At 33.7% G+C, this 23,166-nt stretch overlaps 1 protein-coding gene across 1 annotated transcript in view; it reads left to right on the top strand.

The window, feature by feature from the left end:
• The first annotated feature begins 1,072 nt into the window (after positions 1 to 1,072).
• Positions 1,073 to 23,166, top strand: part of LOC137627271 (alpha-1,3-mannosyl-glycoprotein 4-beta-N-acetylglucosaminyltransferase A-like) — a 124,363-nt gene continuing 102,269 nt past the window's right edge. The window contains exon 1 of the mRNA XM_068358351.1: positions 1,073 to 1,233. Within this exon, the coding sequence (XP_068214452.1) occupies positions 1,196 to 1,233 (38 nt within the window). The 5' untranslated portion in view covers positions 1,073 to 1,195. The remainder of the gene's footprint in view (positions 1,234 to 23,166) is intronic.

The raw sequence follows: 23,166 nt of genomic DNA, 5'->3' as shown, positions 1-23,166 counted from the left end.
GTCTTAAGCATATACTACAGTAGTCTCTCTCTCTCTCTCTCTCTCTCTCTCTCTCTCTCTCTTAGATTATTTAACTATTATCATTGAAAATAAAATCTCGAAAATAAAATCACCCAAAGCACACTTAATAAAAATATATTTAGATCCTGTCTAAAATTGATTTTGTTTATGCAAACATTTCCTAATTTCCTAATAGGTTCAGAGCAATTAAAACAATCTTATGTCTGATTTTAGAACTGATACATAGTTATGAATTTGCTGACTAGAAAACTTCATTAATTTCAGTCTTAATCAACGGTAAAATGGTAAGGAGGAAGAAGAAATCACATTGATATTATTAAAAGCAACAAATAAGCATTGGTAATTTTAAGTGAACGCCATTCAGAAAGGGATAGTCTGTTGTAAGACCAATAGCATCCTGCCAGAATTATATCAATTAAACAAATATTTATTTGATTTAAGAACAAAAAAGGCCATAGGGGAATGACAGAGAAAGGAGAAACAAAGTGAATTTAGGTGTTAGAGTATCTTGAGCGCATGAATGGTTTGAGGTAATGTGTCTTGAATAAAGTATATCAAGACTTGCCCTTTTTTCCATTCAGTAATATTTTTAGTTAAACGTGCATTTCGGACATAGGATATGTATAATTGGAACGTCACTCTTTTGCGCAAACAAATCGATCAATGACTTATTCCAGTTCAAACCAACTTTATTATTATTATTTTTTATTATTGCTAAGAGTAAGGAAGGTGAAAGAGTCTCCCTATCTGATTTGATCATTCTGTATACGTAGTGTTACTTTCAATTATGCTTATGACATCCGTGTATATGTTTCTGATTGTTTTCATGCGGCATTTTTTGTTGATATAATGTGCTAGATTGGAGATGATGTACTTTTAGAAGTGCTACAAAGTGCAGAGTATGTAAGAGCACCTTTTTATGTTGTTTTAGAGAGATAAAAGAACAGTGTTAGAGGACTTAGTTTGATTAATATATGACACGAATTGCTAAATTTTAGAAAAGAAAATCAACCAATAAAAAATCCATAAGACAAAACGATGAATATCAGAAAAGAACCGTGATAAAAAGTGACAATTATCAATGAGAATTATTGTGCTAAGAGAGAGAAAAAAGAAACCATTTAAAAGAATACTGTGTTGAAGAGAAGACGCCCAGTCGCCTTTCATTATTGCCATGAGACGCGTTACCTGCTCCGCATACCAAGATCCCAGGTAAGTTTACCTTAGCAGGTAATAGGTATTCGGATTAAGAAGTTTACCGTTGTTATTGACGTTTGCTGAAGAGCCCTGCTGTTAAAAAGGACGCTTTGGTGGTGTGGAAGCTGTTTGTTGTGTTGTTACAAGAGGTTTTATTATAGCCATTTTCATAACCTACTCTCAGGTTTTATTGATGTTTGTTAAACAAATTGGGGATTTTATTCAAGGTTTTTACCTTTGCTAATATCTTATTTAAGTTTCGTCATTCCGCTGATATATTTGTTGTAAATAACCTCTTCAGTTAAAGACGTTTGAAATAAAAATGATAATTTTTTTTTTTGTTAAATAGCGGCTAGTTTTTTTATTTGTATAGTTCGATCAAAGTGGGTATTTATACCACTATAAATTCCGTATAAATCCCTTACCTACAGCCTATCTACATTAAACAGTGACCAGTCGAAATATTTGCCTGTATATACTTAAATTCATTGGACGGTGTGAGATTATACCAGAGAGAAATTGGATTTATTTTTTGGCAAGATAAATTTTATTAAACTTAATGTAAAAGAATATAGAAGACGTATATATATATATATATATATATATATATATATATATATATATATATATATATATATATATAAATGATACTTTGTGCGTGTATAAACATTGATACATGAATATATATACTGTGTACATGTACACACACACACATATATATATATATATATATATATATATATATATATATATATATATGTATATGTATATTTGTATGTATATACTTTTATATATATGGATGTGTGTACATATATTTATATATGTATATATATATACCCTCCATATATATATATATATATATATATATATATATATATATATATATATATATATATATATATACACACATTGATTGTTATACGAGAATGATTTCTGGCAGTCGTGAGCATCTCTCCACCAGATTTACAACTAAATAGTCTATATTATATTTTGTATATTTTTGCACAATCGAAGTTCGCGTTGTTCGTTACTGTGTTATGCCACAAAAACAAACATTGTTAATTTTATCTCCAATTCTGGGTTTTAATTGATGCTAGATTACAGGAATGAATAAATCAGTTGTGGTCTTCCTGTTTCAGTGTCTGGTTTACAAAGGGCGAAATTTTATATATAACTATTTTGATGTCAGGAAAAAGTTTATGTATATATATATATGTGTGTGTGTGTGTATATTTATGTGTATATATATGTGTATATATGTGTATGTATGTATGTATATGTATATGTATATATATATATATATATATATATATATACATATACATATTTATATATATATATATATATATATATATATATATATATATATATATATATATATATATATATATATATATATATATGTAAACTTTTAGGTCGAACATTTACTCATATACGGTCATGAAAAGACATACAAAGCTTCCGAAATATTAACATTTTAATTGGTTTTAGATTTTTTTTTTATTTTCATAATCCAAATAGTTGCAATAAAATACATTTATTTTTCCAATTTTGATATCTATATTCGTTGACATGGCTTGAAAACTGATATGTTGTAGAGGGGAAATTCATGACCTTATTAGGCTTTAGGCAACGAGATTAATAACCAGAATCCATAGAAGTAAATGTTTGTTTGAGCGCGATGCCTCTGTCGTGTCCGTTCCCGGGTTAGCGATAGACTTCCAGGAATATTATGTCCAGGTGAACTTTTAATTATTGATTGTACCAATCACAACGCTGCATGTTAAGTTTACACTTCGGTTATTGAGAAAGTTTACAAAAAAAACCGTTGACTTTCTTTTATTTTTTTTTTTTTATGATAAAAGAAGTTGCCTTTGATTGGTATTTTTTGTAGGGTGAATGCAGAACGTTTTTTTTTATCATCTATAATTGAACAATTGCAGTTAAATATTATTATTATTATTATTATTATTATTATTATTATTATTATTATTATTATTATTACTTGCTAAGCTACAACCCTAGTTGGAAAAGCAGGATGCTATAAACCCAGGTGCCCCAACATGGAAAATAGCCATGTCAGGAAAGGAAACAAGGAAAAAAAAATTTTTTAAGAACAGTAACATTAAAATTGATATTTCTTATATAAACTATAAAAACTTTAACAAAATAAGGTGAAGAGAAATTAAATAGAATAGTATGCCTGAGTGTACCCTCAAGCAAGAGAACTCTAACCCAAGACAATGGAAGACCATGGTACAAAGGCTATGGCACTACCCAAGATTAGAGAAGTGTTTTGATTTTGGAGTGTCTTTCTAGAAGAGCTGCTACCACAGCTAAAGAGTTTCTTCTACCCTTACCAAGAGGAAAGTAGCCACTGAACAATTTCAGTGCAGTAGTTAACCCCTTGGGTGAAGAAGAATTGTTTGGTAATCTCAGTGTTGTCAAATGTATGAAGACAGAGGAGAATCTGTAAGGAATAGACCAGACTATTCGTTGTATGTGTAGGCATAGGGAAAGTGAACCGTAACTAGAGAGAAGGATCCACAATGTAGTACTGTCTGGCCAATCAAAGGACCCCGTAGCTCTTTTGCGGTAGTATCTTAACATGTGGCTGGTGCCCTGGCGAACCTACTAGTACTACTACCTATATCATTTCTTAGTAGTGGGTCAAATAGTTGATACTTTTTGAAGACGTGTTGAATGGAAGATGCGGTTTAAACTTATTGTTCAGGAAGGATTTTCAAATAATGGAATATAATAAACTTTATTTGATTTATTGTGACAGGATTTGTAGCACGTGTTGAAAAGAGAAATACAGTTTAAAAACTTCTTTACAGAAATATTTTAAAGGCTCGTACATAAATATTTATAAAAAAATATTTCTATTTTTATAAAGGCGTGAGGAATAGAGAAATACTTGTTTGTACATGTTTAATAGAAATATACTTTTCTAGATTGTTGAATAGCAAGTTATTTAATTTAGAAATACCTTTCAGACCATATATAAGAGAGATATTCGCTTTAAACCTTGCTGAACCGAATAGTATTGTGGCATTTTACTCAATTGAAATGAAGAGCCGTATTCTAGATCATTTAGGGAAATGAAATCCATTTACTAAAAATATCCAGTGAATACTTGTTTGGAATAAACCCGGTTCAGTGAATCGGTTTGTGATTTTCCAAGACAGAAGATTTTCAAAAGTGTTTTTGTCGAGACCTTTTCAAGTATTCATAGAGATACGGATCGAAAATTTCTGGCAAAAGGAACGTTTCATGCGTCACAGCTTTGCAAAACGAAAACAGCAATATTCATTGGATTTTGATGATTTTACATACACGAAGAGGAGAGGGGGAATGGAAAAAGAATATATATATATATATATATATATATATATATATATATAATTTATATATATATAATTTATATATATATATATATATATATATATATATATATATATATATATGTATATATATATATTTATATATATGTATATATGTATGTATATATATATATTTATATATATATATATATATATATATATATGTATATATATTTATATATATATGTATATATATTTATATATATATGTATTTATATATATATATATATATATATATATATATATATATATACATATAAATATATATATATATATATATATATATATATATATACATATATATATATATATATACTCTACATATATAAATATATATATATATATATATACATATATATACATATATATAAATATATATATATATATACATATATATAAATAAATAAATATATATATATATATATATATATATATATATATATACATATATATATATGTATATATATGTATATATATATTTATATATATATGTATATATATATGTATATATATATGTATATATATATATATACACATATATATATATATATGTATATACAGTGATACCTCGGTAGTCGAACGACTCTATACTCGAACAATTCGGAGTTCGACCAAAATTTTCGAGAAATTTTTGCTGCGGTGCTCGACCAAAAATTCGGTACTCGACCAGCCGAACACGTGACGACCGCATGGGCTTTGTGATGATCGCGCCATCTCGGCCACTCTCGCTTGTTCGGGAAGCATCAGTTCTCTCGAGAGCGTCACTCAGACAACGCGCGATCAGCATTCGTTGTGATTTAGTGATTTTCAGTGCTTTTAATTGCTTTTTTAGCTTTCATAATGAGTCCCAAGAAAGTAATGAGTGTTAAGGGGAAGGAGAAGAGGAAAACAGTGCGAACAACGATCGAGTTGAAGAAGGAAATTATAGCGAAATATGAGAATGGTGTACGAGTGTCCGATTTAGCGGTAGAATACGGAATGGCGAAGTCGACCATTTCTACGTTTTTAAAGCATAAAGAAATGATTAAGAAGGCGAATGTTGCAACGGGAGTTACGGCGGTAACTAAGCAAAGGCCACAAGTGATTGAGGAGATGGAAAAGTTGCTTTTAATATTTATTAAAGAAAAACAGTTGGCCGGGGAAAGTGTTAGTGAAGCGTTCATTTGTGAAAAAGCGTTGCATATCTATGAAGAATTAGTGAAGAAAAGTCCGAGTACCAGTGAAAGTGATTCATTTACATTTAAAGCGAGCAGGGGTTGGTTTGAAAAGTTTCGTAATAGAACAGGTATTCATCGTGTTACTAGGCATGGGGAGGCAGCTAGTTCGGATCAAATTGCAGCCGATAAATACGTGGGGGAATTCGATCGGTACATAAATGAACAAAATTTGATCGCACAACAAGTCTTTAATTGTGATGAGACTGGGTTATTTTGGAAGAAAATGCCAGCCAATACGTACATTACCAAGGACGAGACGAAGATGCCAGGTCACAAGCCAATGAAAGATAGGCTAACATTGTTGCTGTGTGCAAATGCAAGTGGCGATTGCAAGATCAAACCCTTGTTAGTGTACCACTCGGACAACCCCCGGGTGTTCAAACGAAATAATATTTGTAAAAGTGCACTACCAGTTATGTGGCGCTCGAACACTAAATCTTGGGTCACAAGACAATTCTTTACTGAGTGGATAAACGAAGTGTTTGCCCCCCAGGTTAAGGCTTACCTCATTGAAAAGAGCTTGCCAATGAAATGTCTTCTGGTTATGGACAATGCTCCTGCACATCCTCCAGGTCTCGAGGATGACTTGAAAGAAGAATACAGCTTTATCAAAATCAAATTCTTGCCCCCCAATACTACTCCCATACTCCAGCCCATGGACCAACAGGTCATTTCAAACTTCAAAAAACTCTATACCAAGGCCCTTTTCAGAAAGTGTTTTGAAGTGACCAGTGACACGAAGTTGACCCTAAAGGAATTCTGGAAGGAACACTTCAGCATCCTCAACTCTGTTAACATGATTGACCAAGCTTGGCGAGGTGTGACCTATAGGACATTGAACTCTGCCTGGCGTAAGCTGTGGCCATCATGTGTCACAGAGAGGGAGTTTGAAGGTTTCCAACCAGAGGCGGGTCCAAGCACTGCTACCCCTGTAATTTCTGATGACACTGATGTCGTTGAGGAAATTGTTGTCATGGGCAGGAGTTTGGGGCTTGAGGTCGACAAGGATGATATTGATGAGCTTGTAGAAAGCCATTCTACCGAGTTGACTGTGGAGGAATTGTTGCACCTGCAACAACAACAGCAGCAGGATCTGATTGTGGAGCAGGAATCTTCAGAAGAGGATGAGGTAAGGGAGGATGTTCCAAGTTCTCTCATCAATGAAATTTGTTCCAAGTGGGCAGATGTGCAGGCTTTTGCTGAAAAATACCACCCAGAAATTGCAGTAGCAAACCGGGCAGTGCATATGTTTAATGATAGTGTCATGTATCATTTTCGAAGAATACTGCAGAGGAGGAAGAAACAATTAACAATAGACCAGTTTTTCACAAAAGAAAAGAAAGCTGCTACATCAAAGCCTGTTTCTCCTCCAAAGAAGAGACAAAGAAGAGAAGAAACCCCTGAAATAGATCTGCCCACCCTTTCATTGGAGAGAGAAACAACTCCTGAAGGAGAACTACCCCGCCACATCATGGAAGGGGACTCTCCTTCCAAGCAGTAACCTCCCCCTTCCATCCTCTCCACATCCATCCCTGTATGCCATCGAACCGCTGCTCAAAGGTATGTTCACTACAGTACAGAAAATGGTTTAAAATTGTTTTATTTTAGTACAGTAAATGGTTTAAAATTGTTTTATAGGATTTTCTGACCAATTTCATACACATTTAGATAATTATTGTTGTTTAGGTACACGTTTTATTAATATTTTGGGCCTGTTCGAGTGCTTGGGAACGGAATAGAATATATACCATTATTTCTTATGGGGAAAAAAAATTCGGTACTCGAACAAATCGGAGGTCGAACACGGATCTCGAACGGATTATGGTCGAGTACCGAGGTATCACTGTATATGTATATATATATTTATATATATATGTATATATATATGTATATATGTATATATATATATTTATATATATATGTATATATATATACTGTATATATACAGTATATATATGTATATATATATTTATATATATGTATATATGTATATATATTTATATATATATATATATATATATATATATATATATATATATATATATATATATATATATATATTGGGTAGACGAAGCTGGCTAGACATATTCTGTTTCATTTTCCCTTTGGTATTATTTGACCTTAAACATCAAGTACACGTGTTATTAGTATTTGCAGAAGTAAAAGAAACATTTTAGCAGCAAGAATTGTATTATTTGTATTGTAAGTAAAGACTAAAAATCTTTTCTCGTGAATTGAGAAGTTACTATCTTTTTTTTTTTTTTTTTTTAAGAAGCGGGCCATAGGATATAGGAGATAGTTTATTATCATATTTGGAATTAGTTTGGATTTGGATTTTTCAAAATTAATATCTTGATCTGTAATGTATGTTGAGATTGAGAGGGCATTTTTTTTTCTAAATTTAAGATTGTACTTATTTTATTTGTCTTAAATCTAGGTATTTTGTAGACATAAACATACATATGTCATTGATAACTTTTAATTGTTAAGAGATTAGAGCATATGTATCGATAGAAAGATTACTTGGTAGACTAGCGTGGTATCATGTAGTCTTCCCAATGTAATGATAGATGGCTTGATAGATTTTACTGGGTTCTCGAATCTACCGTCTTTATGAGCTACAGGGTTTGCAGTATCCCTAAATATACCAAGTTAACAACAGAAAGCACTGCCTGGTTCCCCTGTGTCCTGGCATTACTGAAAGTGTCTTTGGGTTTGATTATATGTATATGCATTCAGTCTATGAGATATTGTGAGACTGCTCAGTGACCTTTCCCTTTGGTCATTAATGACCTTTAAACCCTGTACTATAGATAAAATATTTCAGTGTAGTAAAGACATTGTTTGTTTGTCTGTGAAAATGACGAATATGTTACCCTGTTTTGTTGAATAAGCTATTAATATCATCCATATACTTGTTTATATAGGTAAACATCAAACGTCGTTAGTCAGAATCGTAAACCATTAACCTTCTATAATAATAAGAGCGCAAATAGAACAGAGTGGCTCTTGGGGTTTTATTGCATCCTTGTATTTTATTATTCATGTATCTGTGTACGCATTCGGTGTTCAGCAAGCTCTTTCTGTTGGAACGAGTTGTCATGAAAGAATTTTCATTTCTTCGCATATTATTTCCTCTGGGAGAGCTGTGACTTTTAATGCTTAAAGTTTTTGTTTTTTTATTTGTTTTTGTTTTTAAGAGAAATCATCGTGGAAAGCTGTTTATAATTTTCTAGCACAGTATATATATATATATATATATATATATATATATATATATATATGTGTGTGTGTGTGTGTGTGTGTGTGTGTGTGAGTGTGTGTATGCGCATATATATATATATATATATATATATATATATATATATATATATATATATATATGTGTGTGTGTACACACACACACACACACACACACATATATATATATATATATATATATATATATATATATATATATATATATTTATATTCATATTTATATATATCTCCTACTGTGCCTATTGACGCAAAGGGCCTCAGTTAGATTTCGCCAGTCGTCTCTATCTTGAGCTTTTAAAGCAATACTTCACCAGTCATCATCATCTACTTCACGCTTCATAGTCCTCAGCTATGCATACCCAAACCATCTCCATCTACGCCTCATCTTGATCTCATCCACATGGCACTTGGGTAATCTCTCTTATAGTTTCATTTCTAATCCTGTCCTGCCATTTAACTCCCAATATCCTTCTGAGGGATTTGTTTTCAAAGCTACTAAATCTATTGGAGATTGTTTCATTGTCATACCATGACTCATGTCCATACAGTAATACTGATGTCATTTAACTATGTAGTCTGATTTTTATATGTAATTTCAGGCGATATGATTTCCAAATTTTACTTAACTTAGCCATTGTCTGATTTGTTTCTTTCAATTTTTAATTAAAATTTAACTCTAAAGACCCTGCATGAGACAATATAGTTCCTAAATGTTGAAATGATTCTATATATATATATATATATATATATATATATATATATATATATATATATATATATATATATATATATATATGTATATATATATAATATTCAGATCTTCGCATTCAAGTAGGTACTGAGTGATCTATTTATATAGTAGATTAATGACTCTGTAACTTAAGTGGGGACGGAATATATTTAGTCAATGTTAGTTCAATAATAAGTAGCTACTCCTTACAGGATATATATATATATATATATATATATATATATATATATATATATATATATATATATGTATAATTATTTATTAATTTATTTTTGTTCTTTTATGTTTTCCCAAGGCCTTTGCTATTTCATTGGGTCTCCCATTTCGAAGTACTAATTGGCTTCAGTCAGGTTTAAATTACCCCGGTTCAATAAGTCATTAATTTCCTGTCCCTGATTGATTCCAGCAGCTGTTTGCGGGATATGAAGCCGGAACGCTCTTTGATCTCTTAAAAGCTATATGCCAGGTTATTTGCGGCGTGCAAAATGAGCCGGCTTTTGGGACACAGACTTGCTCACATTTGGAAGTGGAAACACACAAACACACACACACATTTCGTATAGGTGCATGAAACTACAGTGGAAGTTTAACCGCCTTGGGTTACATCCATGATCATTCAACTCTTGGAGAATGAATGTGTCAGTGACAGTTGTGTTTCTTTTCTGGAAACACCCTTCGTTAGTTTCAGGTTATTCAGAAGTTGTGGGGCGTATGTTCTCTCTCTCTCTCTCTCTCTCTCTCTCTCTCTCTCTCTCTCTCTCTCTCTCTCTCTCTCTCTATATATATATATATATATAAATATAAAGACAAATATGTATATATGTATATATATATATGTATATATGTATATATATATATATGAATATATATATATATATATATATATATATATAAAGACATATTTATATGTATATATATGTATATATATATGTACAGTATATATGTATATATATGTATACATATATGTATATGTATATATATGTATACATATATATATATATATATATATATATATATATATACATATATATATGCATACACACATATATATATATACATATATATATGTATACACACACACACACATATATATATATATATATATATATATATATAAATATATATATATATATAAATATTTACACACACACACACACACACATATATATATATATATATATATATATATATATATATATATATATATATATATATATATATATTGGTACATATATGTGTATATATACACTAGAACGTAAACAGAACAAAGGCCTCAAATATGTCCTTTTTCATGCCTGGTGTTAGGCTATTTTCGTCATATATATTTCGAGATAGAGGGATAGTAGCATCTTACAAAGCGGTCGATTGATTTTGGCTCCTCTTTCCTGTCGTTCTACAATGTAAAATATGCGTCACAGCTTAGAGGATCAAGCCGGAAAATAGGCAATTCATCTCCACAATGTGTTGAATAACGTAGCATCAGAATTTATTCAGAAACAGCATGATGCGAAAATGAAGCATTAAGTTAATTTCCTTAAATCGAGATTATGGACCCATTCCTTCCTGGTAATGTGGATGTTATAATGTCCCACAAGTTCATCCTAGTCTTTCGTGAATTTTGATCAATACTTTCATAAATAAACCGTTTCCTTTCCAACATATGTGGGTCGAGCGGAAGGGCCCTGAAAGTTCAGCCAGATTTTGAAGGTTAGATAGAAGGTTAGATATATTAGAATATTATGATTAATATTCCAGTTGCAGAGTAGCAAATGCAAAATATATCCAAATATAAATGACAGCGCTCTCACAAAACGAGTAAAGGAAAATTATATTATATAACTATGTATGGCATTGCATTTACAGATGAAGCTAATAGAATATAATAGAAAATTATTAAAGCTATTGGAATTGTAAAAGAAGCAAATGAAGATAGTTTTTTGGAAATTATAAAAGTCGTTGACCCAACAGAATGCTGGATATTTTCAGGTTAAACGTTGGAAAGCAGAATCGTTTGCGGGCAAATAGATTTGAAAGAACCCAATGAAACGTTCGTAGATGTTTTCTCCTTTGGATCTATTCCTAGCCTCGCATCAGAGAGAGAGAGAGAGAGAGAGAGAGAGAGAGAGAGAGAGAGAGAGAGAGAGAGAGAGAGAGAGAGAGAGAGAGAGTTTCATAACCAAAAATAGTCGCCAGTTGGGAAACTAGGCTATTCGTACAGAGTTAGGAGGCATATGAAAATAAAAAAACAATTTCAAGTAAAAATTGTTCCAGATGTTCAAAAGATAGCCAGAAAAATTTCTGTTTCTTTGACTGATCGAAATTTCATATTTTTTTACACCCCTTTTTCTAGTTATCAAACCATTCTAAGGTTTTATGAATCCACCTAATCTTTACATGTGTTTGTATAATTTGACCCAATATTCCGTTAAATTAGAGTCAGAAATTTTTACATCCCTAAACATCTTTATCTAATTTATTATGATAAACATCATATATGAATACTCGCTCATATTCATCAATTCATTCTACTGTCGTCACAGTAATTGCTGGTATTTGTCAATAATTCATCACGAGTCGGATGGTGTGTCATCTGTAATTTAATACCCGATGCAAATGCCAGTGCAATAAAGAAAGATTAATGGTTCTATTGTGGTGTGAAAATTATGATTTCTCATTTTGTTGATTATGTGGTGCTAGTGTACGCGGCCCGTCAAAGCTGACGTTTAGATATTTTTTGCAGTTACGTAGTTTGATAATAAGTTGAATAAAGCTTGGAAATTGTCGCCAAGTCTATCGATCTCATCGCAATTTATTCAGCACATTGCCAAACCCCATCACCCTCATAGGAAGTTCTAGCTTCTAGCGCTCATACAATCTTAGTCTTAGGCGAAGTAACAGCTATGCAGTTTTTAGTTCTACATAACTTCAAGTTAGTTCATTGGAAATGGTTAACCCTAGTGGGGAGAGGGTAACCCTTTTGCCTCATTACAGTGGGATTGAGTTTATGGATTTGGGCTGTGAGAACATTCAACACCCACCATTATCACTGGGACTGGACAGCCTTTGGCATCAGGGTATCTTAAAGCAAATTATGAACATGCAAGCCGTTTTAAACTGGATCTGGAACAGACCCTTCCAGCTGACCAGTAACACTGGATCGTTACAATTTCTGCTGCGACTGAGGTTACTGAGAATATGGAGATTGTATGAATGCATTGATTGACTCGTGGAGCTCAGATAGTTTGATAAGTGGAAAAGTAACTCAAAAACTGAATTTGACAATATTTCATAGAAAGGTGAACGGATTTACATGACATTAGTATCACTAAATACAAGTTCATGCAATTAGTAGTATAGAGTCAGTGTGTGCACTGTCTAAAGCATTAAATGATGAACCCGTACTTTAAACCTATTACTTGCAAATTTAGACAACATAGTAAATGATGGTTAGTTATTCAATGAAGAACAGATATCCAATTTATTGTCAAAAAGTGTCATTGAGCCATGTATACCTAACATACATAAAGAGACACTGCATTGATTATTTTAATACCATTGATTTATATACTGATCTAAATACATATCTTCCACTGCCAATAATAGAGGAGATGATGCATGATCTTTTCAAGTGTAAAGTTTTCTCATCCTTTGATTTAAAGAAAGCGTGCCATCATGTTATGATTAAAAAGCTTGAAAACTCGTATACTGCTTCTGAGTCTAATGGTAAGATGTATCAGTTTTGCTAGATGGCCTTTGGTGTCAAAAATGAGGTAGCGCCCTTTCAGCTCGCAATGGATAAACTAGTTTTAGATTAGAATCTTGAAAATACTTTTCCATGCATGCTAATATTATTGTTGCTGGATCAACTCAAGCTGAACATTATTAAAATGTTCAAAATGAACATGAATTTCAGAAAATCAATTTTCGAAAAGATTCAGAAATCATCAGCAAAAAGTGTGCTATTAAGCAAATCTGTAGAATATTAATACAAAGATTATTATCTCTCTCTCTCTCTCTCTCTCTCTCTCTCTCTCTCTCTCTCTCTCTCTCTCTCTCTCTCTCTCTCTCTCTCTCTCTCTAACACATTTTGTATATATATATATATATATATATATATATATATATATATATATATATATATATATATATATATATATATATATATAATTATGTATGAATGTATGTATGATATATATAGTAGGGCGAGGCAATTTTGGACACCTTTTTAGAAACCTATGTACAAAATCTATATTGATAATTTATGACCAAATACCAAACATGTTTTCAAGAGAGGGAGGTCTCATCTATAAAAATGGCTTGTTTCATAATCATCAAAGAATTAGAAATTCTCGTATTACAGTAATAAAAAAAAATATCTCAGAGGCGAGGCAATTTTGGACCTTGAGGCAATTTTGGGCACGTCTGTATCTCCGTTAAGCGCCAACGCTCAGTTGGGCAAACTATGACAATTTGTGGTCCCTATCAATATAAATATGCTAGAAAAAAATTATAGACTTACATAAATTTTTGTGTCCGTAATCCAAGATTGTTCAATTTTGCCTCGCCAAGAAAAAAGTGAGAAGTTTGCCTGTCCAATTTTGCCTGACCATGGTTTTGAAAACTGTCCAATTTTGCCTTATTATATGAATATGTAAATCAAACTTTGTATTCGAGCACACAAATATACTTTTATGTATAGATATGCATATATGTGATCATAAAAATTCAAAATAAGACATAAGGGGTGCAGTAAAAGGGGTGTCTGTCCAAGGTGACACCCTAAAAGTGAGTGACACCCTGAGAGTTACATTAAAAAAAAAAAAAGTTTCTTTCTAGCTCGATGGTTATGATATGATTTTCAAAAAGTTATTTAATGTTGGGGACACTCTTAAAGCTGTTGACACTCAGGGGGTGAAACCTTCAAAAAGATTGACCAAAACATGGTAACATCCTCGAGAGGGGTGTCAACCCAAATGCTAGAAATATATATAAAAAAAAACTCTACTATATACATTGTTCCCATAATAATTCACATATCCAAATGAAAATTTCAGGAATTGAAATAGATTATATTTTCACTGTTCCTGTTAATTTCCATGTTGATAACTGTCATGTTGCCTTTTTGATATGGTGTTAAATGGAGCAACATTAGAGTGAACAGCATGACAGATACATCAAGGAGGGGCAAAGCTGATCCCATAAACAAAATTCGTCCTAAGTTGTACCTATCCATTTTATTCTTATCATTGTTACCTCATACTATGAACGAGCCATCAAAGAGCTACTTTTACCTACAAAAGAAAGGGATACAATCGAAGATTTAAGAAAAAAGATGAAATGAAGAAAAATAAAAGTAAAAACACAAAGAGATAGAAACATAACAAATCATGGAAATACAAAGCAACCAAATATCTCTCGATTCTTTAAGAAAAAATGTCTGCAAACACTAACGTAAATACAAAAAAATCTAAATTGACCAGAGTAATAAATAGTGATAATTGAACTGCTAGGATAGTCCCGATAGTGAATGATAAGGATTTATTTATACCTAAAATAAAAGAAGTAAAAAAGAAATTCAAATTATTTTGGAAGATATTAAGGATCGTCCATTATTTTGCATTGGTAGAGCAAAAAAAGGGTTTTTAGAGGAAGAAGGAGGCTAAGTGACTCGCCTTGAGCTAGATGCTTGAAGCCACTGCCCACATATCATCATCATCATCTCTTCCTACGCCTATTAACGCAAAGGGCCTCAATCAGATTTCGCTAGTCGTCTCTATCTTCAGCTTTTACTTCAATACTTCTCCAATCACAATATCCTACTTCAGGCTTTATAGTCCTGAGTCTTCCAACTCTTCTAGTGCCTCGTGGAGGCCAGTTTAAAGTTTGGTGAACTAATGTCTCTTGGGAAGCACAAAGAGCATCCCCAAACCATCTCCATCTACCCCTCATCATGATCTCATCCACATATGGCGCTCGATTAATCTCTCTTAGTTTCATTTCTAATTTTGTCCTGTCATTTAACACCCAATATTCTTCTGAGGGCTTTGTTCTTAAATGTACTAAATGACTTTCATTAATATACCATGATTCGCGACCATACAGTAACACCGATCTCACTAAACTGATATATAGCCTGATTATTATATGTAATTTTAGGCGACCTGATTTCCAAATTTGACATAACCTAGCCATCCTCTGATTTGCTTTTTTCAATCTTTCATTAAACTCAAATTCTAAAGCTCCTATATTAGATATCATAGTTCCTAAATATTTAAATAATTCTACTTCATTAATCCTTTATCCTTCCAAAGATATTTCATCTTCCTTTGCATATTCCGTTCTCATCATCTGTCTTTCTTCTATTTATCTCGAGCCCAACCTCATGTGATTTTTCATGCATTCTGGTAAGCAAGCTTTCCAAGCCCTGTGGTGTTTTGCTAATTAGGACAACGTCATCAGCATACTCAAGGTCTCCTAATTTTCTGTTACCAATCCAGTCCAATCCTTCTCCACCATCCCCAACCGATCTATGCATTACAAAATCTATGAGGAGGATAAACAACATAGGTAACAACACATTCCCTTAGAGTACTCCACTTTTCACTGGAAACTCGTTTGATAAGACGCCACTAACATTAACTTTGCATTTGCTATGCTTATGAACAGACAATTAAATTAACATATTTGAGAGGAACTCCATAATGTCGCAGGACTCTCCTCAAAATTTCCCAGAGCACACAATCAAAAGCTTTTTCATAGCCCACATATACCATCAAAAGTGGAATTCTATATTCTACATATTGCTGTACCACATGTCTTAAATGAAAATTTGGTCAGTACAACTTCTACCTTTTTTAAATCCTGCTTGTTCATCTCTCAACTTTTCATCAATCTTTCTCTCTAGTCTCTTTAGAATGAGCATTCTATATATTTTCATGACAGCTGATGTAAGTGTGATGCCTCTGTAATGACTGCAATCAGTCAGATCTTTTTTTGTCATTTTCACCAGCACTCCTAGCTCCCATACTTAAGGCTTTGCCTCTTCACTCCACATTCTACAAAATAATCTTGTAGGTAATCTGGGAGTCACTTCATTTTCAGGCAATATCATCTCAGCAGTTATTCCTTCGTATCCAGGGGCTTTCCATCTTTTGATTTTTTTTAAGAATAGCTTCGACTTCAAACACACCTAATTCATTCATGGCCACATCAAGGTCTTCATCAGTTTCAGGTATATTAACCAAATTATTCCCTTCGTATTTCCTATTCATGACCTCACTAAAGTGTTCATTCCAACGTTACTTTTCTTCATGTTCTTTTGTTATAACAGATCCATCTTTCTTTTTGATGGGTATATGCTTCTTTTTTTCCCGTAGAGATTTCATTAATAATTCCAAGAGCAATTCCTACAACAAAGCCACTCCCTGAATTCATAGCTTTGTCAGCCTCATCTGCTTTCCTGTCTAAATATTCTCTCCAATCATTCCTGAATATTTCTTTTGACCTCGCTATCAATACTGAAATACTTGGCATGCTCTACCTTATAATTTTCATTACTTCCTCGAAAATTTTAAGAAATCAATTTCTTTCTTTGTCTTTTTTTTATAGTATCCCTAGTATCATTTGATATCCATAGTTTTCTCCTTGTAACTGCATGTCCCAAAACTTCGTCTCTTAAAGTCTCTTTTTAAGACTGTAAATCGATTCCTACATTCAGTTACTAAGATTTCTGTGCTCATCTTCTAGAAGCTTAGTTGTATCAAACTTAGGTATTCTATCTACATTTCTTTTGGGTTCTTTCAGTTTTAATATTTATGTGGCAATGGGGAGCTGGTGATCACTACCAATAACTGCACCTCTATAGCTTGTTACATTTCCCAGAGTCCTCCTTCTCTATCAATGGCTATGTGATCTATTTGATATTTGTAATTACCACATGGTGAAGTCCTTGTATATTTGTGGATCTCCTTGTGCTGGAAAAGAGTACGTCCAGTAACAAGATTTTTTGTTGAACAATAACTTATAAAATGTGCCCCATTTTCATTTGTAACTTCGCCAAGAACCTCAACACCCATCACATTTTCTATCCCTTGATTATTCCTTCCAACTTTAGCATTGAGGTCATTAATCACAATTTTCATATCTCTCTAGGTTCTCACCTATTATACTCTGCAGTTCTTCACAGTATTCATCTTTCCTTTCTTCAGGGGAATCATTTGATTCTCCTTGGAAGATGGAATCTTCGGGATCTTGAACCCTTCTGTGAAGCCTCCCCTTTTCGCCCGGTGGGCATGCTGTCATGCGTTTGCAGGGAGGGGAACGGTACAATTTTAACCTGTGAAAAAGTTTTCATTCTTTTTGCCTCTCGCGCGAGTGCGAAGGAGAGTACTGGAGCGTTGTCGCACAGGATGCTGCTGGTGCTCAGTTTCTGCTGAAGCACAGTTTTTGGTGAAGGCGCAGAAAAGCGCTGGCGCGCAGAAAACCAATGCGTAGGGTGAATATACAAAGAATAAGCCAGACTATTTGGCCTCTATTTTGGGGTACCTTACTTCTAGCATTAGAGGTTCTTTGACCTTTTATTTTGAGGTGCTATACTTCTAACATTAGTGGATATTTAAGCTCTATTTTGAGGTGCCATACCTTTAGTATTAAGGGCTCTATGACCTCAATTTTGAGGTACTATAATCTTAGCATTATATGTTCTTTGATCTCCAATTTGAAGTGCTTTACCTCTAGCATTAGAGGCTCTTTTATCTCTATTTTGAGGCTCCTTATTTTTAGCATTAGAGGCTCTTTAACCTCTATTTTGAGGTTCCTTACTTTGAGCATTAGAGGGTTTTTTACCTTTATTTTGAGGTTCCTTACTTTGAGCATTGGAGGGTTTTTCACCTCTATTTTGAGGCTCCTTACGTTTAGCATTAGAGGCTCTTTGACCTCTATTTTGAGACTGCTCACTTTTAGCATTAGTCTCTTTGACCTCTATTTTGAGGCTCTTTACTTTTAGCATTAGAGGGTCTTTGACCTCTATTTTGAGGCTCATTACTTTTAGCATTAGAGGCTGTTTGACCTCTATTTTGAGGCTCCATACTTTGAGCATTAGAGGGTCTTTGACCTCTATTTTGAGGCTCCTTACGTTTAGAATTAGAGGTTCTTTGACCTTTATTTTGAGACCGCTCACTTTTACCATTAGAGTCTCTTTGACCTGTATTTTGAGACTCCTTACTTTTAGCATTAGAGGGTCTTTGGTCTCTATTTTGAGCTTCCTTACGTTTAGCATTAGAAGGTCTTTGACCTCTATTTTGAGGCTCATTACTTTTAGCATTAGAGGCTCTTTGACCCCTATTTTGAGACTGCTCACTTTCAGCATTAGAGTCTCTGACCTGTATTTTGAAGATCCTTACTTTTAGCATTAGAGGGTCTTAGACCTCTATTTTGAGGCTCATTACTTTTAGCATTAGAGAGTCTTTGACCTCTATTTTGAGGCCCCTTACGTTTAGCATTAGAGGGTCTTTGACCTCTATTTTGAGGCTCATTACTTTTAGCATTAGAGGGTCTCTTTGACCTCTATTTTGAGGCTCCTTACTTTTAGATTTAGAGTCTCTTGACCTCTATTTTGAGGCTCCTTACGTTTTAGCATTAGAGGGTCTTTGACCTCTATTTTGAGGCTCCTTACTTTTAGCCTTAGAGAGTCTTTGACCTCTATTTTGAGGCTCCTTACTTTTAGCATTAGAGGGTCTTTGACCTCTATTTTGAGGCTCCTTAGTTTAGCATTAGAGGGTCTTTGACCTCTATTTTGAGGCTCCTTACTTTGAGCATTAAAGGCTCTTTGACCTCTATTTTGAGACTGTTCACTTTTAGCCTTAGAGTCTCTTTGACCTCTATTTTGAGGCTCCTTACTTTTAGTATTAGAGGGTCTTTGACCTCTTATTTTAAGGCTCCTTACTTTTAGCATTAGAGGGTCTTTGACCTCTATTTTGAGACTCCTTTTAGCATTAGAGGGTCTTTGACCTCTATTTTGAGGGTCCTTTAAGCATTAGAGGGTCTTTGACCTCTATTTTGAGGCTCCTTGTGTTTAGCATTAGATGGTCTTTGACCTCTGTTTTGATGTTCCTTACTTTTATCATTAGAGGCTCTTTGACCTCTATTTTGATGCTCCTTAGGTTTAGCATTAGAGGGTATTTGACCTCTATTTTGAGGCTCCTTGCTTTTAGCATTAGAGGGTCTTTTACCTCTATTTTGAGGCTGCTCACTTCTAGCATTAGAGTCTCTTTGACCTCTATTTTGAGGTTCTTTAGTTTAGCATTAGAGGGTCTTTTACCTCGATTTTGAGGCTGCAGTATCTCCTGCATTAGAGGTTCTTTAACCTGTATTTTGAGGCTCCTTACTTTTAGCATTAGATGCTCTTTGACATATAATTTGAGGCTCCATACTTTAGCATTAGTGGCTCTTTGACCTCTATTTTAGGCTCCTTACTTTCAGCATTAGAAGCTCTTTGACCTCTATATTGAGGCTCCTTACGTTTAGCATTAGAGGGTCTTTGACCTCTATTTTGAGGCTTCTTATGTTTAGCATTAGAGGTTCTCTGACCTCTATTTTTGAGGCTCCTTACTTTTAGCATTAGAGGCTCTTTCACTTCTATTTTTATACTCCATACTTGAAGCATTAGAGGCTCTTTGACCTCTATTTTGAGGCTTTTTACGTTCAGCATTAGAGGCTCTTTGACCTATATCTGAGGCTCCTTACTTTTAGCGTTAGAGGCTGTTTGGCCTCTATTTTGAGGCTCCGTACTCTTAGAATTAGAGGCTCTTTGACCTCTATTTTGAGGCTCTTTTAGCTTAGAGGGTCTTTTACCTCGATTTTGAGGCTTCTTACGTTTAGCATTAGAGGGTCTTTGACCTCTATTTTGAGGCTCCTTACTTTTAGTATTAGAGGTTCTTTGACCTCTATTTTGAGGCCCATTACTTTTAGCATTAGAGGGTCTTTGACCTCTATTTTGAGGCTCCTTACTTTTAACATTAGAGGGTCTTTGACCTCTATTTTGAGGCTCCTTATGTTTAGCATTAGAGGGTCTTTGACCTCTATTTTGAGGCTTCTTATGTTTAGCATTAGAGGTTCTCTGACCTCTAATTTGAGGCTCCTTACTTTTAGCATCAGAGGGTCTTTGACCTCTATTTTGAGGCTCCTTACTTTTAGCATTAGAGGCTCTTTCACTTCTATTTTTATACTCCATACTTGAAGCATTAGAGGCTCTTTGACCTCTATTTTGAGGCTTCTTACGTTCAGCATTAGAGGCTCTTTGACCTATATCTGAGGCTCCTTACTTTTAGCGTTAGAGGCTGTTTGGCCTCTATTTTGAGGCTCCGTACTCTTAGAATCAGAGGCTCTTTGACCTCTATTTTGAGGCTCCTTACTTTGAGCAATGGAGGGTCTTTGACCTCTATTTTGAGGCTTCTTACGTTTAGCATTAGAGGGTCTTTGACCTCTATTTTGAGGCTCCTTACTTTTAGTATTAGAGGTTCTTTGACTTCTATTTTGAGGCCCCTTACTTTTAGCATTAGAGGGTCTTTGACCTCTATTTTGAGGCTCCTTACTTTTAACATTAGAGGGTCTTTGACCTCTATTTTGAGGCTCCTTACTTTTAGCATTGGAGGTTCTTTGACCTCTATTTTGAGGTGCTATACTCTAGCATTAGAGTTTCTTTGACCTTTATTTTAATCCCCTTACCTCTAACATTAAAAGCTCTTTGACCTTTATTTTTGGGTGTTTTATTGCTAGCACTAGAGGCTCTTTGAGACCTGTTTTAAGGCGACTAACCGCTAATAGTAAAGGCTATTTGACCTCAGTTATTAGGTGACTTACCTCTATAATTAAAGGCTATTTTTTATACTTCTTCATATAAAGGCTTTCCTTTTCTATTCTCTTCTTTCTTTTATAGTTTTTTCAAGATCTTCTTTGCTTAATTCGCTAGTCTCCTTCGTGATTTCAAGAGACATTTCAGTACTGTTTGTCCTCGGTTCGTCAGATTCCTCAGAGAAATCGATGGCTTTCATGTCTTTACCTATAAGGGTGATGGGTAAAGACAAGGATGCCATTGATTTCTCGGCATACACTATACGCCATCATACTAAAGTCAACGAAGAGCAACACAGTATATTTACCAATGCCGTCCTGATAATGTTCTATCTTCAACGCAGAGTTTTGAAGAAACACACGTCGCTCACCGCTTTCCACCAATGCAATCCAATGATAGGGCATCGTCGCTAAACCGCAAGCAAATTATCCTTCAAGGCGCTTACATTATGATCTTCAAAGCTCGCCAACTTCGGCACCACCTATCCAAACTATCTGTAGATGAAGGTGTTCCGAATAGCCTCCAGTTCATCCTGTAGCTGTAACAAAATTCTCACAGTCAGTTACCTGTTCCGCCAGAACGTGAGCTCTTTAAGTAAAGTGAAATCCTCCTCCCAATGTTCACTGCGTAAACTTCCATAGCTACAGTACATACAGATCGTGAGGTGTTGCAAGGTATGTTTTAAAAAAGAAAAGAGAGAGAGATCAGGTCTTCAGAAGTCTTTTGGAATCCGGGGCGGAGCCGTTCAGAACTGCTGCGGGAAGATTCCGTTCTGGAGTCATTCAGAACTCTATGCTAAGTCTACGGCTATTTCTTCTGAAGTCATTTGGAGAGGAGGTTCAGGAAGATTTTCTTCCGAAATCGTTCAGAGATTTCTGGAATCATTCAGAATTCCATGCTAAGTCTATGGAAATTTGTCCTGAATCCCTTTGGAGATGCATGAAGATTTCTTATAAATTACGTGATTTGATTTACAGCTCCGTGAAGATTCCGTTCTGAACACATTCAGAACTCTATGCTAAGTCTACGGCTATTTCTTCTGAAGACATTTGGAGATTCAGGGTTTTCTTTCGAAGTCGTTCAGATTCGCATCTGGAATCATTCAGAATTCCATGCTAAGTCTATGGTAATTTCTTCTTAATCCATTTGGAGAACCACGATTTTCTTCCGAAGCCATTTAGAACTCGCGAAAAATTCTCTTTTTCTCTGGTTTAAATAGGCCCTAATAACTCATAATAATAATAATAATAATAATAATAATAGTAATAATAATAATAATAATAATAATAATAATAATAGTAGTAGTAGTAGTAGTAGTAGTAGTAGTAGTAGTAGTAGTAGTAATAAGAATAATAATAATGATGATTAATAATAATAATAATAATAATAATAATAATGATGATTAATAATGATAAAAATAATGATGATTAATAATAATAATAATGATAATAATGATGATTAATGATAATAATAATAATGATG

The sequence above is a fragment of the Palaemon carinicauda genome, chromosome 35 (assembly GCF_036898095.1).
Source record: "Palaemon carinicauda isolate YSFRI2023 chromosome 35, ASM3689809v2, whole genome shotgun sequence".
NCBI classification, from domain to species: domain Eukaryota; kingdom Metazoa; phylum Arthropoda; class Malacostraca; order Decapoda; family Palaemonidae; genus Palaemon; species Palaemon carinicauda.
Note: the sequence above shows the minus strand (reverse complement) of the source record. Positions and strands in the feature narration are given on the sequence as shown.